Source organism: Pelophylax lessonae (assembly GCF_965119305.1).
Source record: "Pelophylax lessonae genome assembly, chromosome: 5".
Classification (NCBI taxonomy): domain Eukaryota; kingdom Metazoa; phylum Chordata; class Amphibia; order Anura; family Ranidae; genus Pelophylax; species Pelophylax lessonae.
In genome coordinates this window covers 105,101,767-105,124,021 of record NC_138772.1, presented here as the reverse complement: position 1 = coordinate 105,124,021, position 22,255 = coordinate 105,101,767, and the positions used below count along the sequence as shown (strand labels likewise).

Sequence of the window (22,255 nt, the reverse complement as noted above, 5' to 3'; positions counted from 1 at the left end):
TACTTGCTATTCCTGTTTACAAAGTGAGTGCATATATGTCTCTTTAGCAATAACATTATTTTAGAACGTCAACATATACAATGAGGAACTATTCTTTAACTGGGTGTGTCGCTTGCTTCTGAGGGTGGGTGCACTACTGTGTATATAGCTCATTGTTGGCTATCCACAGTGTACACCTATATGTCCATTAGATATCCACCTGCATCTGCCATTATAAATATTTTTTCTCTGTCGCTCATTGACAGACGTAGTCCTCGTTGATTCAACACACTCGGGTTATGCTGCCCTCTACAGGAGTAGGACTAGACAGGAAAGAAAACGTTCTGGCCACACCCTAGGGGCAGTCCCAGAGGGTATATCCTCTCACTTCCTGCTCTAGCAAATCAGTTTTTTTCTGTCTAGTTAGGAGTAAGGACCTAGATACCTTGCTGGGATCTTCGGTCCTGGCAGGATTTTTTTCTTAGAAAAATTTTTTAGACAGCTTTTTTCTCCAGTGTTCCTGTGAGTTCTTCAAGCAAGAAAGCTGAACTGGGCGACGGGCTGGATGTTGAGATCCAGTGGTCACCCCAGTTCAGCCTACGAGCGCGTGCAGGCCATAGCTCCGCGCTGGGTCGGCCGCGACATAGTTCCACTGGACGGCAACTGACCCTGCGAGTTAAACGTCTCGCTGAAACGCCAAAGACCATGAGTCACGGCGTCCGGATTGGTCGACAGCCCTCCCACCTCGGTGGAGAGGGGTACTGTCAGGAGTTGGCGCCCGCCTGGTTCCGGTATGGTGAGTAGTATGTTCCAACTTTCCCCCTGACGGGTCTTGTGGTGAACGCGGGCCCCTCTCTGTAATGGTAAGGATGGGTCTTCCCTCTATCCTATAACATGTCACAGATCCCCCTGTTTGAGTGTGATTTTTGTGAACAAGAAGCCAGGAGGCTTGGTTTGGGAGCTGACAATCTAATTGCAAAGATGTTAAAATGATTGAAGTCAGGGGCAGTACTAGAACTTTACTGTGATAGTGTAAGGTATCCTACCTGTCAGAAGCCACAGGGCGATGTCTATACATGTATACTGCATTCCAGATCATTCCTCCAGCTAAGCAGATGCCTCCCGACGGCCACGGACCGCATACGGCCCGCCAGGGTCCGGTACCGCCGATCATGCTGACCTCCATGAGGGTGAAGGGTTGTGAGACCGAGATCCTTCTGCAGACATACCGCTATTCTGTGCAGGCCGCCGCCATTGTCTGGTAGTTCGCACGAGGCCGCCATTTTGGCGTAGCCTCGTGTCTCCAGCATGGGGGCGGCCATGTTTGAGGTGACTCAAACACCTCGTGGAGCTAGGGGAGGCGCCGGAAGGCATGCAGAGGGGCGGAGCCGCCTCCTTTCTTCTCGGGAAGCCAGCCAAAAGACTTCCTGTCTGTTCTAGACAATGCTGAAACAAGTTGCATTTTGAAACTCTGAGCAGTAAGTGGTGAGCTTTGGGGTCTATCTCTCTCTCTCTCTCTCTCTCTCGCTCTATAGGGGTCCCTAAGCAGGCAACACTGAGGGGCTTTGTGGCGCTGGGGGTCTGGAAAAAAAAAAAAGTTTTATTTCTTTTTGGCAAATTGATTTTTCCGGGCAGTATCTGGAATTATCATGGACCCTGCCACACAGGTACCCCCACCGGTTTCCCTCGGGGGGGCTGCGGGACCCGCCAGTGCACAGAGTATGGATGCATTCACAGCAGTTTTGAAGTCTTTGGTGGCTCGGGTGGAGACGGCCTGTCAGGAACGGGGGTCAAGAAAGCGACCCCCGCCTACCACTATATCGTCTGAGACTTCAGATTCAGATGCTGAGATGGTTTTTGCAGCTGCAGGCCCCTCTGCAGGGGCTGTTATCTCAGGTAAGGTTCCCTCAGACAGTGAGGAGAACGTTCATGCTTCCGCCATAAATCAGGAAGAAGCATTGGTGGACGCACTAGTTGTGCGGTTCGGGAAACCTTAAGACTTGAGTTTTTTCCGGCAGAGGCAAATAAAAAGGAATTTCCCTTTGGTACTAGCAGACCCACCAGGACGGTGAAGGTTTTTTCTTTACCCAAGTGTTTGGGTAAAAAGATTAAAGAGGTATAGGATCATTCTAAGCGTACCTTTACTAGTTCCAAGCGCATTACTAGACGCTATCCGTTTGAGGAATCCCTCATTAAGAAATGGACGGTATCACCAGTGGTGGATTCACCCTTTTTCCAGACTGAATAAATCCACGTTTTTTTTCCAGTGGAGGACGCTTTGTCCTTTAATAATTCGGTGGATCGGAAGGTAGAAGCGGAGTCCCGCACTATCTTTCCCTGATAGGATCAGCCTTTAGACCAGTTATTGGCATTTGATCTAGTTCTCAGACATTTACGGAATGGGCGAGATTGGTGCGCCAGGACCTGAAGGGGAAAGGTATCCCCCAGGCAACATCTGTTTTGATGGAACAGATTATAGAAGGACTACAGGTTGTCTGTGACGCAGCCTTGGATGCTACCCCCCTATCAGGGCATGCATCTATGTCCGGTAATCCTCAGACGTGTGCTGTGGTTAAAATGCTGGGTCAGCGTAAGTACTACAGGGAGCGGTAGTTACCGTTCCCTGAACAGATCATTTTCTTTACCTTTTCCAAAGATTAGCATCAGTTCCCCACAAGAATCGGATCCGGTTGAACGGACAGACCAAGGAGCCTCTAGCCGGGTGACTTCGGTCTCTAATGTTTAACCAGGAGAAATCACCACTCGTGATAGGAATCAGGTGTCTAAATAATGTGTGGGAACAGAGAACGATCAGACTTTGTCGGATTGCCAGGGCCAGATAGCTCTAGGGCAGCCTGGTTCGGATCCAGTCAGGCAATATCAGGGTGATGACGTAAGTCATTCGCCAAGGATTTCACCATCTGTGCCTTATTCACAGCATCCCGAAGGCGCGGAGATTGGTAACGCGCGCCCACGATGCTCCAGTGGACGCAGCAGACGCGCTGAACGGCCTGTAAAGGCAGTGTCAGCTATTAAAGGTATTCCCTCATCTCAGATTGCTGCTGAGATTTCTCCGCAGGATGGAGATGGAGGGAACTCCAGTTGTCCTGGAAATTCTAGGCTAGCCTCGTCAAGCCGGTCCGGCCGACTTGGACATGCTAGTCGCGAACGTTCCTTGGGAACTTCTTCTCAGGGAATGTCTGCGGTCTCAAGGACCGATCTTCCATTGTGCTTTACAATCGCTGGGTTTAATGGCCTGGCCATTGAGACCCAGGTACTGAAGGACAGAGGGTTGTCAGCTTCAGTTATTCCTACGCTAATTAAAGCAGGGAAAGCGACTTCCAGCAAGGTCTATTATCGCACATGGAAGACGTATATCGCGTGGTGCGAATCTTTAGAAATTCCTCCACGTACCTATTCGGTGACCCGAATATTGGCCTTTCTGCGAAAGGGGGTTGAGCAGAAACTAGCCTTGAGCACCATCAAGGGTCAGGTTTCAGCATTAGCAATCTTCTTTCAGAAGCCTTTGGCTATTAAGTCCTTGGTGCGGAATTTCATCCAGGGGATGCGGCACCTGGCTCCACCAGTCCGCGCGCCCTTATCGCCCTGGGATTTTAATTTGGTTGTCGGTTCTGAAGAAACCTCCTTTTGAAAGCATCAGGGAGATTCCCTTGTTTACTTTATTCCAGAAGGTGGCCTTCTTGGTGGCTATTACTTCTGCACGCAGGGTGTCAGAACTGGCTGCATTGTCAGACCAGTCCCCATATTTAGTGATTCAGAGGGATAAGGTAGTTCTTCATCCTAAGCCATCCTTTCTTCCAAAGGTGGTTTCAGGCTTCATCTGAATGAAGATATTGTACTACCTTCCTTGTGTCCTCAGCCCAATCATCATCAGGAACATGCGTTGCATTCCTTGGATGTGGTTCGGGCAATCGGGGTATACCTGAAGGCTATGGAATCATTCCGTAAGACGGATTCACTTTTTGTGATCACGGATGGCCCCAGAAAGGGGTTGCCTGCATCTGCCGCGAATATCTCCAAATGGATTAGACAGACGGTGGTACAGGCTTATTCTAGTAAGGGTCGGAATCCTCCGTTCCCTGTTAGGGCGCACTTCACTCGATCGCTCAGTACTCCTGGGCTTTCCGCCATCAGGCATCAGTGGTCCAGGTATGTAAGGCGGCCACCTGGTCGTCGGTACATACCTTTACAAAATTTTATAAGAATTATGTGATGGCATCGGTGGATGCCTCATTTGGCCGCAAGGTTTGCAGGCCGCAATTTGAGGAGACCGGTGGTCTACCTCGAGGGTTGTTTTCTGTTGGAATTTTCTGTTGAATCTCATCTTTAATTGATGAGCATTGGAAACTTCTAGTTGGCACCGGTTGGGCCTTCTAGATTGGATTTGTTTTCTATTTTCCCACCCCTCATTTGTGGTACTGCTTTGGGACGTCCCGAGTGTGTTGAATCAACGAGGACTACGTCTGTCAATGAGCGACAGAGAAAAATGGATTTTTGTAAGATCTTACCGTAAAATCCTTTTCTCTTAAGCTCATTGACAGACGCAGTACCCGCCCCTCTGTTTTTGAGTTGGGTTGGGTTAAATTCTCTAAACACTGCTTTGTGACATAACTGATTTGCTAGAGCAGGAAGTGAGAGGATATACCCACTGGGACTGCCCCTAGGGTGTGGCCAGAACGTTTTCTTTCCTGTCTAGTCCTACTCCTGTAGAGGGCAGCATAACCCGAGTGTGTTGAATCAACGAGGACTACGTCTGTCAATGAGCTTAAGAGAAAAGGATTTTACGGTAAGATCTTACAAAAATCCATTTACTCATTATTTAAAGGCTCCATTAGCCCCTGTGATGAAGGCCCATCTGTGAGGTGATTGTACATCTGGGGGGTTCTGGTGGTATATTTGAATCTAGTTTGAGTGTATTTTTGTCATGTGCGCACAGATTTCTTGGATATTGATATAGTTTGATCCACTTTAAACAAAATTCACCCCTTGCACATAGTCCTTCTGGACACTGATGATGATCTAATAATCACAGGCCTCATTAATTATGTTTATTTTTATTTAAAATAGTTGTATTTATTTAATACATTTGAAAAGTATTGCAATGCTTACATGTATCCCATACATTGTAAACGCAGCACTAAACGCATTTATTTTATTTTGAGCATATACAGTATCTCACAAAAGTGAGTACATCCCTCACATTTTTGTAAATATTTTATTATGTCTTTTCATGTGACAACACTGAAATAATGACACTTTGCTACAATGTAAAGTAGTGCATGTACAGCATGTATAATAGTGCAAATTTGCTGTCCCCTCAAATTAACTCAACACACAGCCATTAATGTCTAAACAGCTGGCAACAAAAGTGAGTACCCCCAAGTGAAAATGTCCAAATTGAGCCCAATTAGCCATTTTCCCTCCCTGGTGTCATGTGACTCGTTAGTGTTACAAGGTCTCAGGTGTGAATGGGGAACAGGTGTGTTAAATTTGGTGTTATCGCTCTCACTCTCTCATATTGGTCACTGGAAGTTCAATATTGCACCTCATGGCAAAGAACTCTTAGGATCTGAAAAAAAAGAATTGTTGGTCTACAAAAAGATGGCCTAGGTTATAAGAAGATTGCCAAGACCCTGAAACTGAGCTGCACTACGGTGGCCTAGACCATACAGCGGTTTAACAGGACAGGTTCCACTCAGAACAGGCCTCGCCATGGTCGACCAAAGAGATTGATTCCACGTGCTCGGCGTCATATACAGAGGTTGTCTTTGGGAAATCGACGTATGAGTGCTGCCAGCATTGCTGCAGAGGTTGAAGGGGTGGGGGGTCAGCCTGTCAGTGCTCAGACCACACGCTGCACACTGCAGCAAATTGGTGTGCATGGCTGTTCTCCCAGAAGGAAGCTTCTTCTAAAGATATTGCACAAGAAAGCTCGCAAACAGTTTGCCTAAGACAAGTACACTAAGGACGTGGATTACTAAAATGGTATCCTGTTGTCTCATCCTGTCCAAATGATTTCAAGTGTGTGTGGCGGCAACCAGGTGAGGAGTACAAAGACAAGTGTGTCTTGCCTACAGTCTAGCATGATGGTGGGAGTGTCCTGGTCTGGGGCTGCTTAAGTGCTGCCGCAACTGGGGAGCTACAGTTCATTGAGGGAACCACAAATGCCAACAAGTACTGTGACACACTGAAGCAGAGCATGATCCCCCTCCCTTCGGAGACTGGGTCGCAGGGCAGTATTCCAACATGACGACCCCAAACACACCTCCAAGATGACCACTGCCTTGCTAAAGAAGCTTGAGGGTAAAGGTGATGGATTGGCCAAGCAAGTCTCCAGACCTAAACCCTATTGAGCATCTATGGGGCATCCTCAAAAGGAAGGTAGAGGAGCGCAAGGTCTCGAACATCCACCAACTTCGTGGTGGCGTCATGGAGGGAGTGGAAGAGGACTCCAGTGGCAACGTGAAGTTCTGGTGAACTCAATGCCCAAGAGGGTTAAAGCAGTGCTGGAAAATAATGGTGGCCACACAAAATATTGATACTTTGAGCTCAGTTTGGACATTTTCATTTTGGGGTGTACTCACTTTTGTTGCCAGCGGTTTAGACATTAATGGCTGTGGGTTGAGTTATTTTGAGGGGACAACAAAGTTGCAAGCTGTACACTCACTACTTTACATTGTAGCAAAGTGTCATTTCTTCAGTGTTGTCACATGAAAAGATGGAACAAAAAAATGTTTACAAAAATGTGAGGCGTGTACTCACTCTTGTGGGATACTGTACTCTTTTATACTTGCGGCTCGTTGATATTTTGAAGCATGATCTTATTTTATTTTTACATTAATAAGCTGTTACTTTGTACAGTTGTCATGTTTTCCCTTTTCCTCATCAGAAGTGCATGGCACTTCTGTAACACTACAACCTCAACAACAACAAAAAGCATTATGCCCAAACTCTTATCTAAATATGGTGTGAAAAGAGGGAGTTGATCACGTGGGATTCAGATTATGTAACTGTTAATGTAACCATTTCTCTTCCTTTTATATACAAGCTGCTTGATAAAGAACTGCAACTTAATTTTAGGGCTCATGCACACTGCAGCTCAAAGAAGATGTTCCTACAGGCGTTTGAGCTTTCCTTTTTCTCTGCCTGGAAGCTCCCCTCCATGTTATCCAATGTGTCCATGCACACTAAAGGCGTGACGTTTTCAGGAGTGTACAGGCATATGAGCTTAATCTCATATGCTTATGGGGTTTTTTTTTCTGCCTGTAAGCTCATATGCCTGTAAACTACTGAAAACGCCTATAGTGTGCATGGACACATTCGCTAAAATGGAGGGGAGTTTCCAGGCAGAGAAAAATGAAAGCTCAAAACACCTGTAGGAACATCATCTTTGAGCCGCAGTGTGTATTAGCCCCTAAAGACAGAAATAAAAGCTTAAACACCTGTAAGGCATCATTTACACGGGACGTTTGAAAACCTGTCCTGAGCGTTGGAACTTGACAGCTAGTAGCCGCCGGTTAAAGAGGAAGTAAACTTCCTCTACAAACATTTACCTATAGGTAGTGTAAATATCTCCTAAAAGTGCACCGTTTAAGAGATATTTACATGACATGCAGCCAATGACATCACTGGCGCATGCGCTCTAAAGGAATGGCCACCCGTGCCATTCCTTCCGAGCCCCGTGCCGTGAACGGCGGCTCCCGTGTGCATGCGCAGGAGTGACATTGTGGCTCCAGCCAATCACAGCACCGGAGCATGCGAACCCAGAAGTAACTGCGGGTAAAATGTCAGCGGTGACACCGATGTGTAGGCGCCGCTGTGGGGCTTTGATCTATGGGAAGTATTACATAATGAGCAAGTATGCGATGCATACTAGCTCATTATGACTTTGTCTTACAGGGTTTTTTTGGGGGGTTTCCAACCTCCTTAAAAAACCTCAGTTTTGCCACGTTTACATGCTGCATTTATGTGCGTTTAGTGGCGTTTGCGTTTAGAAGCGTCTTTACAGTGTAAAATGGTCAGAAATGTATACCCATTGAAAACCCCTAATAATGAAACAGAAGCTGGCCTGCAAGTTAAATGTCTCGCAGGGTTGCATACGTCTGGAGTTGGGTCTGAGTGGCAGTGGTCCCTTGGCCAACAGCTCCCCTACTTCGGTGGTGAGGATTCTGTCTGGAGCGTTACCTGCACCATGGAAGGGTAAGTACAGTTCCCCCTCTCCTCTTTTGGCGTTTTTATTTTTTAGGGTGTATGCAGGTTACCTCCAGGAACGATCTGACCAGCCTGCAGGTTCCCTCCTCCCTTTCTTAAAAATCCCTCAGTCAGCTGGGCTTCCCCCACTCCCTTTCCCCCCCCTGTCTGACCTGGAGTCCTCCCCCGCTATCCTCACTCTGTAAGGGTCCTGGGATAGTGTGCCCTGCCTTGGTAGTCTGGAGGGGCCCCAGTGTAGGAGACCCCTAGGCGCATGCCCTACTGTTTGCAGTGTGGGTATAGTGTAGGGGGGTCCCAGTGCAGAGTGCGCAGCAGAGTCTCCCCTAACGTGTGTCCTACCTTCAGGAGGGGGTCCCTTTGCAGAGGGTGCAGCGTTGCAGAGGGCAATAGGAAGATCCTGGCAGCATGTTGTAGCTGATGGTGGCCTTTTTCCCTTAGTCTGGCTGGTCTCCGGTTGGCCGCCATGTTTGTGTAGCCTGATGTCACAGGGGGCCATTTTCCCTTAGTCTGGCTGGTCTCCAGCTGGGGGCCATGTTTGTGTAGCCCGATGTCACAGACACTGGAGATGACCAAAGCCAATTGGGGATGCCGAAGCTCCTCTTCAGTTTCCTCTTGCTTTGTCCAGGAAATATAAACAGGGATGGCTTCCGTGGTGATTCTGGGTCCCAATTCTCGGCGCTCCTCTGATCGGTAGGGTCAGTCCTTGGGGGTCCCTGTTATCTGCTGATAGGTTCTCTGAGCCTTGGGGGGATCCTTTAGTGGTGCCAAAGAATCGTTTTTGTACTGCAAGGTCATCCTTTCCTTATGATGGAGCCTCAGGGTCACAGCTCTACTGACCTCCATGGAGGTGGCAGGTCCCTCAGAACCCCAGCTTCGCATGGTTGCACTGACGGTGGTCCTGCAGTCCTTAGTGTCCCGGGTGGAAATGGCGTGTGGGCAAAGGCTCAGGAGGAAGCGTCTCCCGCCTTTCCCTGATCAGTCTGTCTCATCTTGATTCTTAGCCTGATGTTACTGTGGACGCGACCCGTCCAGGGGGGCTTAAAATCACAATCCCAGATCCATCCTATAGTGAGGATGATTCCTCTATGGTCACTGCAGTGCGCAAGACTTTAAAATTGGAGGATGCGGTTGATGTAGCCATGGACGTGGCTGTGTGGTTTGGTACACATAAGTCACCTCGCACTCCAAAGGTGTTTCCTTATGTGCTTTATTTTGACAGGTTTTCCTGTAAGGAATGGGAACAACCAAAATTACGCTTTGTGGTCCCTAAAAGTTTTGCTGTAAGTTACCCTTTTGAGAAGTCCCTTTAAAAAAAAAAAGGGGACTAGTCCACCAGTGGTGGACCCTCCTGTTTCCAGGTTGAACAAAGCTACCATGATCCCAGTAGAGGAATCCCTATCCTTTAACCACCTCAATACTGGGCACTTAAACCCCCTTCCTTCCCAGACCAATTTTCAGCTTTTAGCGCTGTTGAATTTTGAATGACAATTGCGCGGTCATGCAACACTGTACCTAAACCAAATTTGCGTCATTTTTTCCCCACAAATAGAGCTTTCTTTTGGTGGTATTTGATCACCGCCAGGTTTTTTTTTTTTTTTTTTGGTGCACAAATAAAAAAAGACCGAAAAATTAAAAAAAAAAAAAAAAGTTTTTTTCGTTTAGGTTATAAAATTTTGTAAATAGATATGTTTTCTCTTACGTCCTCCGACAGTCGCCGCCTCTTCATATTCGTCACATATGGGGGTATTAGACTTTGCTCCGAAGGAGTAGCTAGGCAACAGAATATGTTAACAATAAAGCTTTTAACATATCCCACCCTCAAGGGGTGGTCCCCTCAGTCAATACCCTCCTACTTCCTGCAACCATATCTCAGTTTTAATGTCTAGCTTGTCAGGAGTGGCTGGCTCTCTCTGTGCTGGGACTTTCTGTCCCAGACTCTTTCTTCTTTTTAAAATTTTGTTTGAGTTTTTCTCTCTACCTTTACTTAGCTGTTATTTTGTCAGCGTTAGTTAGTTCTTCGGATGAAGAGGATCATGCGGACTGGGTCTCGGGCTGATCCCCCTGGTCGCTCCTGGCACAGTGAACGACCCATCCCTGTTCGGTGCAGGGATGATTGGTGAGGTGGCTACCTCACTGGACGCTGTGCGGTTTCTTAACCCCCCTTGTGTGCGTCTTGAATGCGACTCTCCCTGCCTCATGTGCAGCGGCTTGTTCACCTGTGCGGGTCCCCCACGCCATGTGAGGTAAGTGTATCTATGTGGGGACCTGTCTGTCTGGGGGGGTGTCAGTCTGGGACTGTGTAACCTGCCTCTATTCACACTGCTTGTCTCCCTATCTCTCGGCTGCATGCTGTGGGCTGCAAGGGGGGGGGGGGAGCTGTATGACACTGTGTGTGTCAGTCTGGTCAGTGTGAGAAGCTGTGTGCTGTGGGGCATGTTTTTTTTGGCATGTTTGGGCATATACAGCGATCGCTGCGGCGATCTGACATGTATTCTGATATTGCAATGTAATGTGTGTTTTAATGCACTGTGGAGCGGCGATTTCGGCGCCAAACTACGCCATTTTGCCTACACTCGCTCCGGCCGCATGGTTTACATGCATGGCGGCCATTTTCTTGTAGCCTCCATAGGCTTACATAGAGCGCCCTGGCAGCATCACTTCCTCTTTCCAGGAACACCGATCGAGGCAGCAGCAGCGGCGAGGGTCTCCTCAGGTTTTATCCTTCTGTTCTTGCTATCCATTGCCTGTGTTCAGTTTGCATATTCCCTGTGGGGGTCTCATTGTGCTTGAGTGTGGTGCGGTGGGCTGCGCTTGCCGCGCTTGCTTAAAAGGGGCAGTTAACCCTTGGTTGTCTGGCATTACAGGGGCAATGGATTCTCAGGAGGGCAAATTTCCTACAGTATTGGTGGAAAGCCAGGGGACCGCTGTTTCCCCCCCAGGGGGGGATTTAGCCACTATTGTGGCTGGCCTTGCTGCTCAGGTGCAAATGCTGGTGGCTGCTCAATCTACTAAAAGGCCCAGAGTTGCTCTTTCCTCTGATTCTGAGGGTGAAGGTGATGGGGCTGTTATGGCGGGGGCCTCCTTATCGGGGTCCCGCTCCTCTCTTGATCTAGTGGGGTCTGAGGTGGAGGCTGAAGTTGAGGGGGTTGATAATTCTCCCCCTGGCTCGCCTGAAGAGCTTGCAATCATGGATGAGTTGATTGCTTCCATTAAGCAAACGCTGCGTTTGCAGGACGAAGTGTGTCCCCCCGCTGCCTTGGCGGCTTATGGGACGCAGAGGAAACGCAGGACGCCGCAGGTTTTTCCCTGCAATGCTGATTTTCAGCGCGCTGTTAAGGATCAATGGCGCGATCTGCGCAAACCTTTTGCGGTACCAAGTAAATTCAAGCTGCGTTATCCTTTTTCGCCTGCCACTGATGAAAGGTGGTGTGTGCCTCCACCAGTGGATCATGCAATTGCGGTTTTGAACAAAGCCACTGCGATTCCTGCAGAGGGTTCCCCTGTTTTCCGTGATGCCACGGATAGGAGACTGGAGTCTCTTGCCCGTCATACTTATTCTGTTACGGGTTCTATGCTTAAGGCTCTGTTTGCTTCTCTCATGGCGGCCCAGGCGATCGCAAGTTGGACGCAGATGCTTAGGCGCGTCCTAGTGGCCGATTTGCCCTCGCCGGCGACCCTGGATATGGTGGATCAGATCCACCAGGGTGTCATGTATCTGTGTGATGCGGACCTGGACCTGATTCCGTTGGCTGCACGTGTGCACAGCGTGGCGGTGTTGTCTCGTCGCCTGGTTTGGTTAAAATGTTGGTCGGTGGACCAATCTTCACGTAAGACCTTAGCCAATCTGCCTTATGATGGGTCTCGCCTTTTTGGGGAGTCCCTGGATGTGTTGATTAAGGGGATCACCGGGGGTAAGAGCACTCTCTTGCCCCATTTCCCCAAGGCTAAGGGGGCTTCTGGGAAGAAGCATGCTAATTTTCGGCCCCCTCAGGGGTCCTTTCGTGCCTTTCGGCCGCACTACAAGGGCAAACCGTTCAAAGGTCAAGGCTCTCAGAAGAAGCCCTGGTCTGGTAAACAGAAGTCCGGCCAATCTGGACCTGCAGCCCATAACAGTTCGGCCTGAAGGGGCGCCCTCACCCAGTTTTGGGGTGGGGGGACGCTTGCTCGGTTTTCTTCAGCCCTGGTTGGCCCGTGTGCGGGACAGATGGGTTCTGGAAATCGTTCGATCTGGTTACAAGATCGAGTTTCTCTCTCGGCCGGAGAGCAGATTTTTTCCCTCAAATCTTCAGCTGTCTCCAGAGCGCTTGCGGGACCTGAGGGCTCAGGGAGTGGTGGTTCCGGTGCCTCATCGGGACAGGTTTCGGGGGTTTTATTCCAATCTGTTCACCGTGCCCAGAAAGGAGGGCAAGGTTCGTCCGATTCTGGACTTGAAGGCTCTGAACCGCTCTGTGCGGGTTCGCAAGTTCCGCATGGAATCCCTGCGGTCGGTGGTGGCTGCCCTGGTTCCGGGGGAATTCATGGCCTCCATCGATTTGAAGGATGCGTACCTTCACATCCCCATATTCGAGGGTCATCAGAGGTACCTTCGATTTGCCATTGCGGGAGATCACTACCAGTTCGTGGCGTTGCCTTTTGGTCTCGCCTCGGCTCCGCGGGTCTTCACCAAGGTGCTTGCACCGGTTCTGGCATTATTGAGGGCCCAGGGCGTTTCTGTCCTGGGGTATCTGGACGACATTCTGGTTCGGTCTGCGACCAGCCAGGGTCTGGAGGAGGACCTGTCTGTCACGATGCAAACTGCAGGAGTTTGGTTGGACGATAAATTTTCCAGGACGCGTTGGTGGCCCCGTGGCATCAGTACAGGCTGATGTACGCGTTTCCACCGATTCAGTTGCTGTCCAGGTTCCTTCGCAGGTTACATTCGGAACGCAACACGGTGATTCTTGTGGCACCGGACTGGCCTCGCCGGTCCTGGTACGCAGACCTCGTGAATCTGGCGGTCGACGCCCCGTGGCGTCTGCCTCTTCGAGACGATCTACTGTCTCAAGGACCGATATACCATCCTGCTTTACAGTCGCTGGCTTTGACGGCCTGGCTGTTGAGACCGAGGTCCTGAAGGAGAGGGGTCTCTCTCCGGAGGTCGTTCATACTTTAATCAACGCGAGGAAGTCTTCCTCGGGGAAGGTTTATTACCGTACTTGGAAGGCCTATTTTGCCTGGTGTGAGTCCAGGGGGTTTTCACCCCGCACGTACTCGGTGTCCCGTGTGCTGTCTTTCCTTCAAACGGGTGTTGATCAGCGTTTGGCGCTGGCTACGATCAAGGGTCAGGTGTCTGCTCTGGCCGTTCTGTTTCAACGTCCCGTGGCTTCCAACCCATTGGTTGGCACCTTTGTTCAGGGTGTGAGGCATCTGGTTCCCCCGAGGCGGGATCCTCTGCCCCCTTGGGACTTGAATCTCGTTCTATCTGTGTTGCAACGTGCTCCTTTTGAACAGATCAGGGAGATCTCGTTGTCTATGTTGTCCAAAAAGGTCGCCTTTTTGGTGGCGATCACTTCGGCTCGCAGAGTGTTGGAGCTGGCGGCTTTGTCCTGCAAGTCTCCGTACCTGGTTATTCATTTGGATAAGGTGGTCTTGCGACCTAATCCTTCTTTTCTTCCGAAACGAGTTTCGGAATTCCATCTTAATGAGGATATTGTCTTGCCTTCGTTGTGCACGAAGCCTAAACATCCAAAGGAGGTGAGATTGCACTCTCTGGATGTTGTTCGGGCGATTAGGGTTTACCTTAAATCGACTGAGTCTTTTCGAAAGACGGACTCCTTGTTTGTTCTTCCAGAGGGTCCTCGGAAGGGCATGGCGGCTTCGGCCTCTACCATCGCCAAATGGATCAGGCAGACCATTGAACAGGCCTATGCTTTGCAGGGGAAGGTTCCCCCTGTGCCTGTGAAGGCGCACTCTACTAGATCTCTGAGTACGTCTTGGGCCTGTCGTCATGGGGCTTCTGTAGCCCAGGTGTGTAAGGCGGCGACTTGGTCGACCGTGCACACTTTCACAAAATTCTACAAAGTAGATGTTCAGGCATCGGCGGATGCTTCCTTTGGCCGCAAGGTTCTTAGTGCGGCTGTTCCCTAGGGTCCCTTGTTGGGGACTCCTGGCTGTTGGGATAAGTTTTGTATCCCCTGGTTTTTTGTCTTTTCCTGGGTTGTTGCTCCTGTTGAGCACTTGTTTTTTGCTGTTGCCCAGCTGGTTTCCTACCTTTGGTAAGGTTCCTTCTTTGATGCGGAGACTGCGTTGCCTTTCGGCGCGGATGCGTTTCCCACCCCTCATGTTTGCACTGCTTTGGGACGTCCCCATATGTGACGAATATGAAGAGGCGGCGACTGTCGGAGGACGTAAGAGAAAACGGAATTTTTGTAAAATCTTACCTGTAAAATTCCTTTCTCTGAGTCCTCCGACAGTCGCCGCCCCCGCCCCTCTTTTGGGGTTTGATTGTATACTCTACTGCTATTCCACTAAAACTGAGATATGGTTGCAGGAAGTAGGAGGGTATTGACTGAGGGGTCCACCCCTTGAGGGTGGGATATGTTAAAAGCTTTATTGTTAACATATTCTGTTGCCTAGCTACTCCTTCGGAGCAAAGTCTAATACCCCCATATGTGACGAATATGAAGAGGCGGCGACTGTCGGAGGACTCAGAGAAAGGAATTTTACAGGTAAGATTTTACAAAAATTCCGTTTTTTCCTGCACTGATGACGCCGCACTGACAGGCACTGATGAGGAGACACTGATGGGGTGGCACTGATGGGGTGGCACTCATATGCAGCACTGATGGGCACTGATAGGTAGCACTGATGGGCACTGATATGTGGCACCGATAGATAGCACTGATATGCAGCATTGGTGGGCACTGATAGGCAGCGCTGATGGGCACTGATAGGCAGCACTGATGGGCACTGATAGGCAGCACTGATGGGCACTGATAGGTGGCACTGATGGGCACTGATAGGCAGCACTGGAGGGCAATAATGGGCACTGGTGGGCGGCACTGATAGATGGCAATAACGGGCACTGGTGGGCAGCACTGATAGATGGCATTGGTGGGCAGCACTGATAGGGGGGCACCACTAGCAGGCTCTCTGAGCCCTGTTTGCCATCCCTGGTGGCCATGGTGGGCATCCCTGGTGGTCATGGGTGGGCATCCCTGGTGGCTCTAGTGGCACCCCCTCCCCCCAGGGCTGCACTGGTAATCAATGCTCTGATTACCAGCACAGACCCCCCCTGTGATCAGTGATCTCGATGTGCCTGTGTCCCTCGGACACAGAGCAACAAGACTCAGCAGGAGGGCCCTGTGATTGGCCCTCCTGATCACATGACGGCTGTGTCCAATCACAGCCGTCATGCAATGTAAATAGAGCCGTTGTAACGGCTTGGATCTCTTCTCCTCCTGACAAGATCCTGTCAGTGAGAAGGAGAAGATCGGTGCTGCAGCCGGGGTGATCAGATTCCTTCTGAAGGACGTTCCGGAATGTCCGATCAGAAGGAGGAAGCTCCCACCCGGCCGTATATTTACAATGGCCCGGGTGGGAGGTGGTTAAGGACCTGGCTGACAGGAAAGCAGAGGCTGTGAAACACAGCATGTTTACTATGGCTGGTTCGACATTGCGGCCAGCCTTTGCCTCAGCCCTGGTGTCTCAGACCCTAACTGAATGGGCCAAGCTTTTGTGTCAGGGCCTGGGGGGTGAGCAGGTTCCCGCTGCTTATGTTGATTTAGCGGACCAGTTGGTCCATGGGCTGCAGTTTATTTGTGATTCAACTTTGGATACAGCTCCTGTGCTGTCCAAACGTTGTTTGAGCGGTGTTGATTAGGCATGTGTTGTGGCTTGGTCCGCAGACCAAGCCTTGAGGAAATCTCTCATTAAGCAAACACGTACGTGAGTTGCGCACAGAAGCAAACACGTACGTGAGTTGCGTGGACATATTTAAATGATATTCGCACCACACTTGTGAGTAGTGGTTCACCGGAATTTCGGCAACAAAAATTTTCGCCCGAAAATGGGCCTATCCCATTTTGGCCGAAAACGGGTCAAAGATGCCGAAAATTAATGGCGGCTGTGTATGAACTAACACACCGTGCGGGCAAGCGGCCAGTAATAGCTGTACAGTTTGTTCCCCTGCCGGGCTGTATAGAACAGTTTGTTCCTCCGCCGGGTGGTGGCTGCTTTAGTCACACTGGTTGCTAGGATGGCCAGCCGACTAGCGTCTAGCAACCAGTCACATCCCGAGGAGAGGACCCAGAATGCAGAGCAGAAGAAGATCTTCCTCATCGTCCTTTGTGCCTGTTCCAGAATGGCTCCACCCACCTCCTCCCTTCATGTGCTCTGTGCTTCCGCTGTGGAAGGTAATCTGGCTGACTGCTGATTGATTTCTCTCTCTGGAGCATCTCTGATTGTTATCTTCTGTCTGACATTCCACAGGACCTGCACTGCATATATTTCAGATCTGCACACCTAATGGTCTCAAACATATATAACATAATTTTATCCTAGCAATTGACCTTAGACAGTTATTGTGCTCTTGCTCTCTCGCTAACATGACTTTCAGACCTTGAACGTGCATTTAAAATGACTTTTCTGATCTTTGTACTTGTTCCAAACACTGAAGCAGCAGGATCAGAATGATAGCTAGGTAACTGGTCAAAGTAACAGGCTTGCTGTACAGGAGCTTGTGTCAGCATGTTTTACATACTTTACCAGTAATTTGGCTTTAGGTGTAGAAAAAGACTTGTAGGTGTGGGGGGGAAGACAGACAAGGGACAAATGAATGATCAGTGTCCTGATTACACTGGATCCTTCTGCACAATGCAGTGCTCCAAGTCTGAGCAGCAAATATCCAGGACCACATGGGGTTTGGGAGCAGGGGGCTCTGTATAGCCTGTGGTATGATTCAAGTTTCCATTTAAATTTTACAGGACTTTGAGATGGTCGTAGGGTAGGTAACTGCTGCCAACACCACCCCTGCCTGTTATGTGCCCAGTATGAAAACCTGTCATAAAAGAAAAATGAATGCTGCCATTGCTGACTTTAAGATGAAATATATTAAAAATAAGTGGCATTAATGAAATTGACCAGCTAATTAGTGCTGCCCTCTGAGCCAGTGTAATTAGGTCATTGTAAATATAATTTTTATGACCATTGTAAAAATTAAAATGATCTTGAAGTAATGCTGTTTCTTTTCATTACAGTGCCACTGTTACCAGGCCCAAATCAACCTCGTCCAGCAATGGGGTCACCAAGGTTTCCAGTGAGTATTAAGTCTGTAGCCAAAGTGTAAATTTGGCTGTAAAGACATTCCAGAGTCATAATACTGTACTCGCAGCATCATGTTAATAGTTGTATTTTTTGTTTAACCCTTTTCACTACTACCAAAGAATGTCATGCATCGGCAGCTGGGGGGTTGTGGGCGGGCAGTTGGTTACCTACCCTTGAATGTGTGCATATCCAACAAGTTGTACAGCTGCCTGATTGCCTCCAAGCACCCTAGTACGTTTCGCGCTAACAAAAACTGTTGAGCTAATATCGTAACATAAAAAAAATTTACACTACCACCATTTTATTCTCCAGGGTGTTCACGCTCTCAATGTTTTAAAGGTTTAACCCCTTCCATTGTGGGGCCGGGACCGACCTAGTGGGTGCCGCCGGGTAGAGGGGAGGGAGCTGAAGGGACATGCATGTGCTTTCCTCCCTTTCTTATTGCGGAAGCAGCGCGTAAAACGTTTCTTCTGGGTCCCTATGTCTGGCCAGGAAAAAATTGATTGCAAAGCGATCTGCACTGGATTAGTTTTATTCTATCACTGGGAGTCATATCTGGTGTCTCTTAGACCCTGGATGTCTCATTAAAGAGAACCTGTCACCAAAAAATCATCACCTGTTATTTTGTCCCAAAAAATGTTTTTACATTCTAAAAAATGTGTTACACCCAAGCGCACAAAATCTCGGGAAAGCATTTTTGGGGCCAAATCCCACCCACAACATACACGCACACACGTTTGTATGTAAACACACTTCAGCGTTTCCAATACACATGTTACATGTTGCTGTGCACACTGGATAAGCAATAGGAGCAATATTTCTAGCACCAGACCTCCTCTGTAATGCTAAACGGATGACCTGTAGTGGGCCTTTAAAGCGGTGCCTATGAAAAATATAGGGTACTGAAGAATGTCGCCATTTCATAGGAACGTGCAAATTTAAAGTTTAAAGGTGTGGGGTAGTGCTGCCCTACCTCTGGCGTGATAGGCGGTATATCTAATCACAGACAGTCAAAAAATAGGTAGCTCTATAGATCAGAAGAAAATGTAAACAATAGAGATCTTCTCATAAATAAATATGTAAATAAACAAGGTATATGACTAGAATGTCGATCTAATATCCCTAAATATAGCAGTGTAAAGATCGGGTGCTGTGGGTAGTGCAAAAAATGGTTGGACACAAAGTGTGTATTACTGTGATTGCCAAAAAAGTGCTAACGGATAAAACACAAATACAAGGTACAAATTAAATAATATATATATTGGTGCTGGTAAATGCATGTATAAAGTGACCGTGCTAATACTTACAAGAATTAAAAAAAATAGTTTTAACTGGAGACCTCATCCCGGAAGAAGTCACGAGGTCACGTGACGCAACACGTAGGACCCCCGGAAGTGACGTATGAGGAAGAGACGCACATTACTTCCATTCGTTTTACCTTACTCCTGACAATGATTTTAAATGTGAGTTATTGCTTTTTTTTAAATAAATTTGCTGACATACTACACCATGAGAGGCTCCTTGTTTGTACCCCATCTCTGAGAATACTGCCAGGAAAGTACTGCCAGGAGTAGCGGAGTTCCTATCCCTAGGATCATAGGAGACCCTATTCACAGGACCCTAGGACCCCTGGAGTGATTCCCTACACTCCCCCCCCCCCCCCCTCCTCTTTACCAGAGGACAGACCAGTGCCAGGAACCAGGAGAGGGACCCATCCCTGGAACCCTGCTGCCATACCTACCTACAGGCTTTATACAAGAAGGTGACAGGTGAGCGGCCAACCATACTGTTAGGAGGTCCCCTCAGTCTATCACCTGCACTTTCTATTTGGAGGTACCCGGTAATGTCCATCTGCACATATACCTCGGATTGATTTATTGTCACCAGCACCCAGCACTTGGCTTAGCACAAGCTCTGTTACCACACCAAATCACGGTGAAGAGACTTGTTTATTTTATTGTATTCTCTTCATTCTCAAGATCCTTGCACTATGGACTTTATTTGAACTTATGTATATACCATCACTGCTTTTATCCATTATAAGGCGTACTTACAATTATTACCTTTTGGATATTTACTTGTATGTACTTGTTCTCCAGTTAAAACAATTTTTTGAGTTCTTGTAAGTATCAGCACGGTCACTTTATACACGTATTTACCAGCACCAATATATATATTATTTAATTTGTACCTTGTATTAGTGTTTTATCCATTAGCACAAAGCACTTTTTTGGCAATCACAGTAATACACACTTTGTGTCCAACCATTTTTTGCACTACCCACAGCACCCTAACTTTGCACTGCTATATTTATGGATATTAGATCGACATTCTAGTCATATACCTCGTTTATTTACATATTTATTTATGAGAAGATCTCCATTTGTTTACATTTTCTTCTGATCTATAGAGCTACCTATTGTTTGACTGTCTGTGATTAGATATACCGCCTATCACGCAAGAGGTAGCGCAGTACTACCCCACACCTTTTAATCTATTTGTAGTTTAAGGATAAACTATCAGTGCTAGCTGCAACCTCCCTCCTTCTACTCCCCCCCCCCCTTTCTTTCCCAGATTAGCGTGAGAGCCTTCTTTGTTTACAAATTTAAAGTTTAATATGTTGGATATCTGTTCACTCGGTGCAACCTCGTCTTTTATATTTTACAAAACAAAATATGGTATTTTATTGTGTTTTTGTGCCCTAAAAATTAGTGTGGTTACTGAAATTAGGGGTTTCCTAGACCTTTGCGGTAAAACACCACCATTTTATTTTCCGGTCTACTTTGAGAAAATATGATGTTTTGGGGGTTTATGAAACCTTTAGGCCTAAAATTATTAAACGTGTAAAACAACAAACGTGGCTCTGGCTGTGACAGGGTTAAAGGATAAGTTTTACCTCTTGTAAAAAGAAAAATAATAAATAAATTCCCATTTTTGCAGGTAAAATGTGCATTTTACTGTTTGTGTTTTTTAAAGCGGAAGTAAACTCTGTCCCTTAAATGCTGCTTCCTAATAATACCAGTGTAATAAAGCATTCCAACTCATTCTGCTTTGGTAATAACCCCCTTCGGATGTTTCTTAATGATTTTCCAGATGTTATAAAGTTCTCGCTTACCGGGAGAAGCCGGCGCCATGCTAAGTATTGCTTTTCCGAGTCAGCAGTGTCCTCTGCTTCCACCCTTACTGTGTTTTTCTTGCTGTAATCTCGCGCATGCGCATTCAGTGTGATATAGCTCATCTCCGCTACTGTGTGACGTGCTATGTGACCTTGCATGTCCCTCAAATCTCGCAGGATCTCGGTACAGTGCGGCACAGAGGGGATGACGGAGCTACTGTGCATATTGATGAATGGATTCAGGGCACAGTGAGCGGGCCGTGAATCGGGTGAATTACACGCATGCGCCGCTGATGTCACTAAAATTAATTTGATTACAAGCGAACCGAGCAGGTTAGGAGACATCTGCACACAGCCACTTTTACAGTGTAAGGAACATTTGTGGGGGACAGTTTACTTCCACTTTAACCTTGCAGCCATCCAAGCATTTCATCCATGATCAGCTGATGATGGTGCTCTGACCTCTGGCCAGGTGTGGTATCCAGGGTGTGCTGAATTGACAGCCTTCTTGGTATCCCCTACCGGTCCCCTTTCATGATCCTTTGGGCATTGGGGGGCTGGAAGTTCTGTTTGGGGCAATACAGGGACTGAGGGTACCCCTTTGTATCTTGCGGACCCTACAGTGTTTTGCTTGGTCATATGTGGCCCCTCTCGTTCCTGGCACCTGTTTTTTCTGCTATTGTGTATGTTACTCTGCCAAATTATGGCCTCATGCTGTGTCTCCCTAGGTAACTATAGGTGTAACTCCTGACTCCCTGTTGAAGCTACATTTGCCCTGCCTTCTAACCTATGTCTCTAGTCAGTGTACATTTTTTTTTTCTGTGGAGTCCCAGGCAGCTGCCCTGGACCGGGGCCGGTGTGACGTATTCCACCATGATTTCATCTGCTACTTATTTTTATTTGAGGGTCTCATGGTTAGGATCTCTATGCCCTGTACTGTCTAATACCGCTCGCATCTACTGACATGGCCCTGCACCTGTGGTGGTTTTTGACCCAGCCATTTGATGGCATGATAGTTCAGTTGAGGTTCTCGTTTGTGGCATGCCTTATATGCAACTGTTTTGGCACACAGTTGCTTTGCTGCGTTCTCTGGCTCACTATCAGTTAACCGACCAGTCTTCCAAAAGGCCCAGTTAGTTACCTTTTCATGGGGACAAGTTTTTGTTTTGCTGTCCTCGATGACCATCTAGTGTTTCTAAGGAGATGACAGCACTTTACCTCCCACACTTTTGGGAGGGCAAGGAACCAGGGTCCAAGCAAGGACCTTCTTCCTGTACATATGCAGTTCTTTTCATGCCCTAGGACTTGGGATTCAAGTTACCTAAAGCCCAACGTTGGCGATCCTAAACAACCGTGGCGGCGCAAGCCCTTTAATCCTGCGGACAGGTCCTCTATGGTATGGAGGTTGGCCTCACGTGTTCACACCTTGGTGGGGGGGGGGGGGGGGGTCATCTTTGCTGGTTCATAGTTCTTTGAAATTATTTTTCTATTCTAATTCATGGGTTTATGATCTAGTTCTGCTTTTGTGAGGTCCAAAATTTTTGGATAGCCTGTCTTTGCTCTGTAATGGCCTTCTCCCGTGCCATCCAGCTTTCTGGGCTTCTTTGGACTTGGGGAATGCACGTG

The 22,255-nt window shown here is 48.1% G+C and overlaps 1 protein-coding gene across 2 annotated transcripts in view; it reads left to right on the top strand.

The window, feature by feature from the left end:
• Positions 1-22,255, top strand: part of RBM33 (RNA binding motif protein 33) — a 347,098-nt gene that overhangs the window by 123,972 nt on the left and 200,871 nt on the right. For both annotated transcript variants that reach the window (XM_082258397.1, XM_082258398.1), the window contains exon 10: positions 17,448-17,506. In XM_082258397.1, the coding sequence (XP_082114523.1) occupies positions 17,448-17,506 (59 nt within the window). The remainder of the gene's footprint in view (positions 1-17,447; positions 17,507-22,255) is intronic.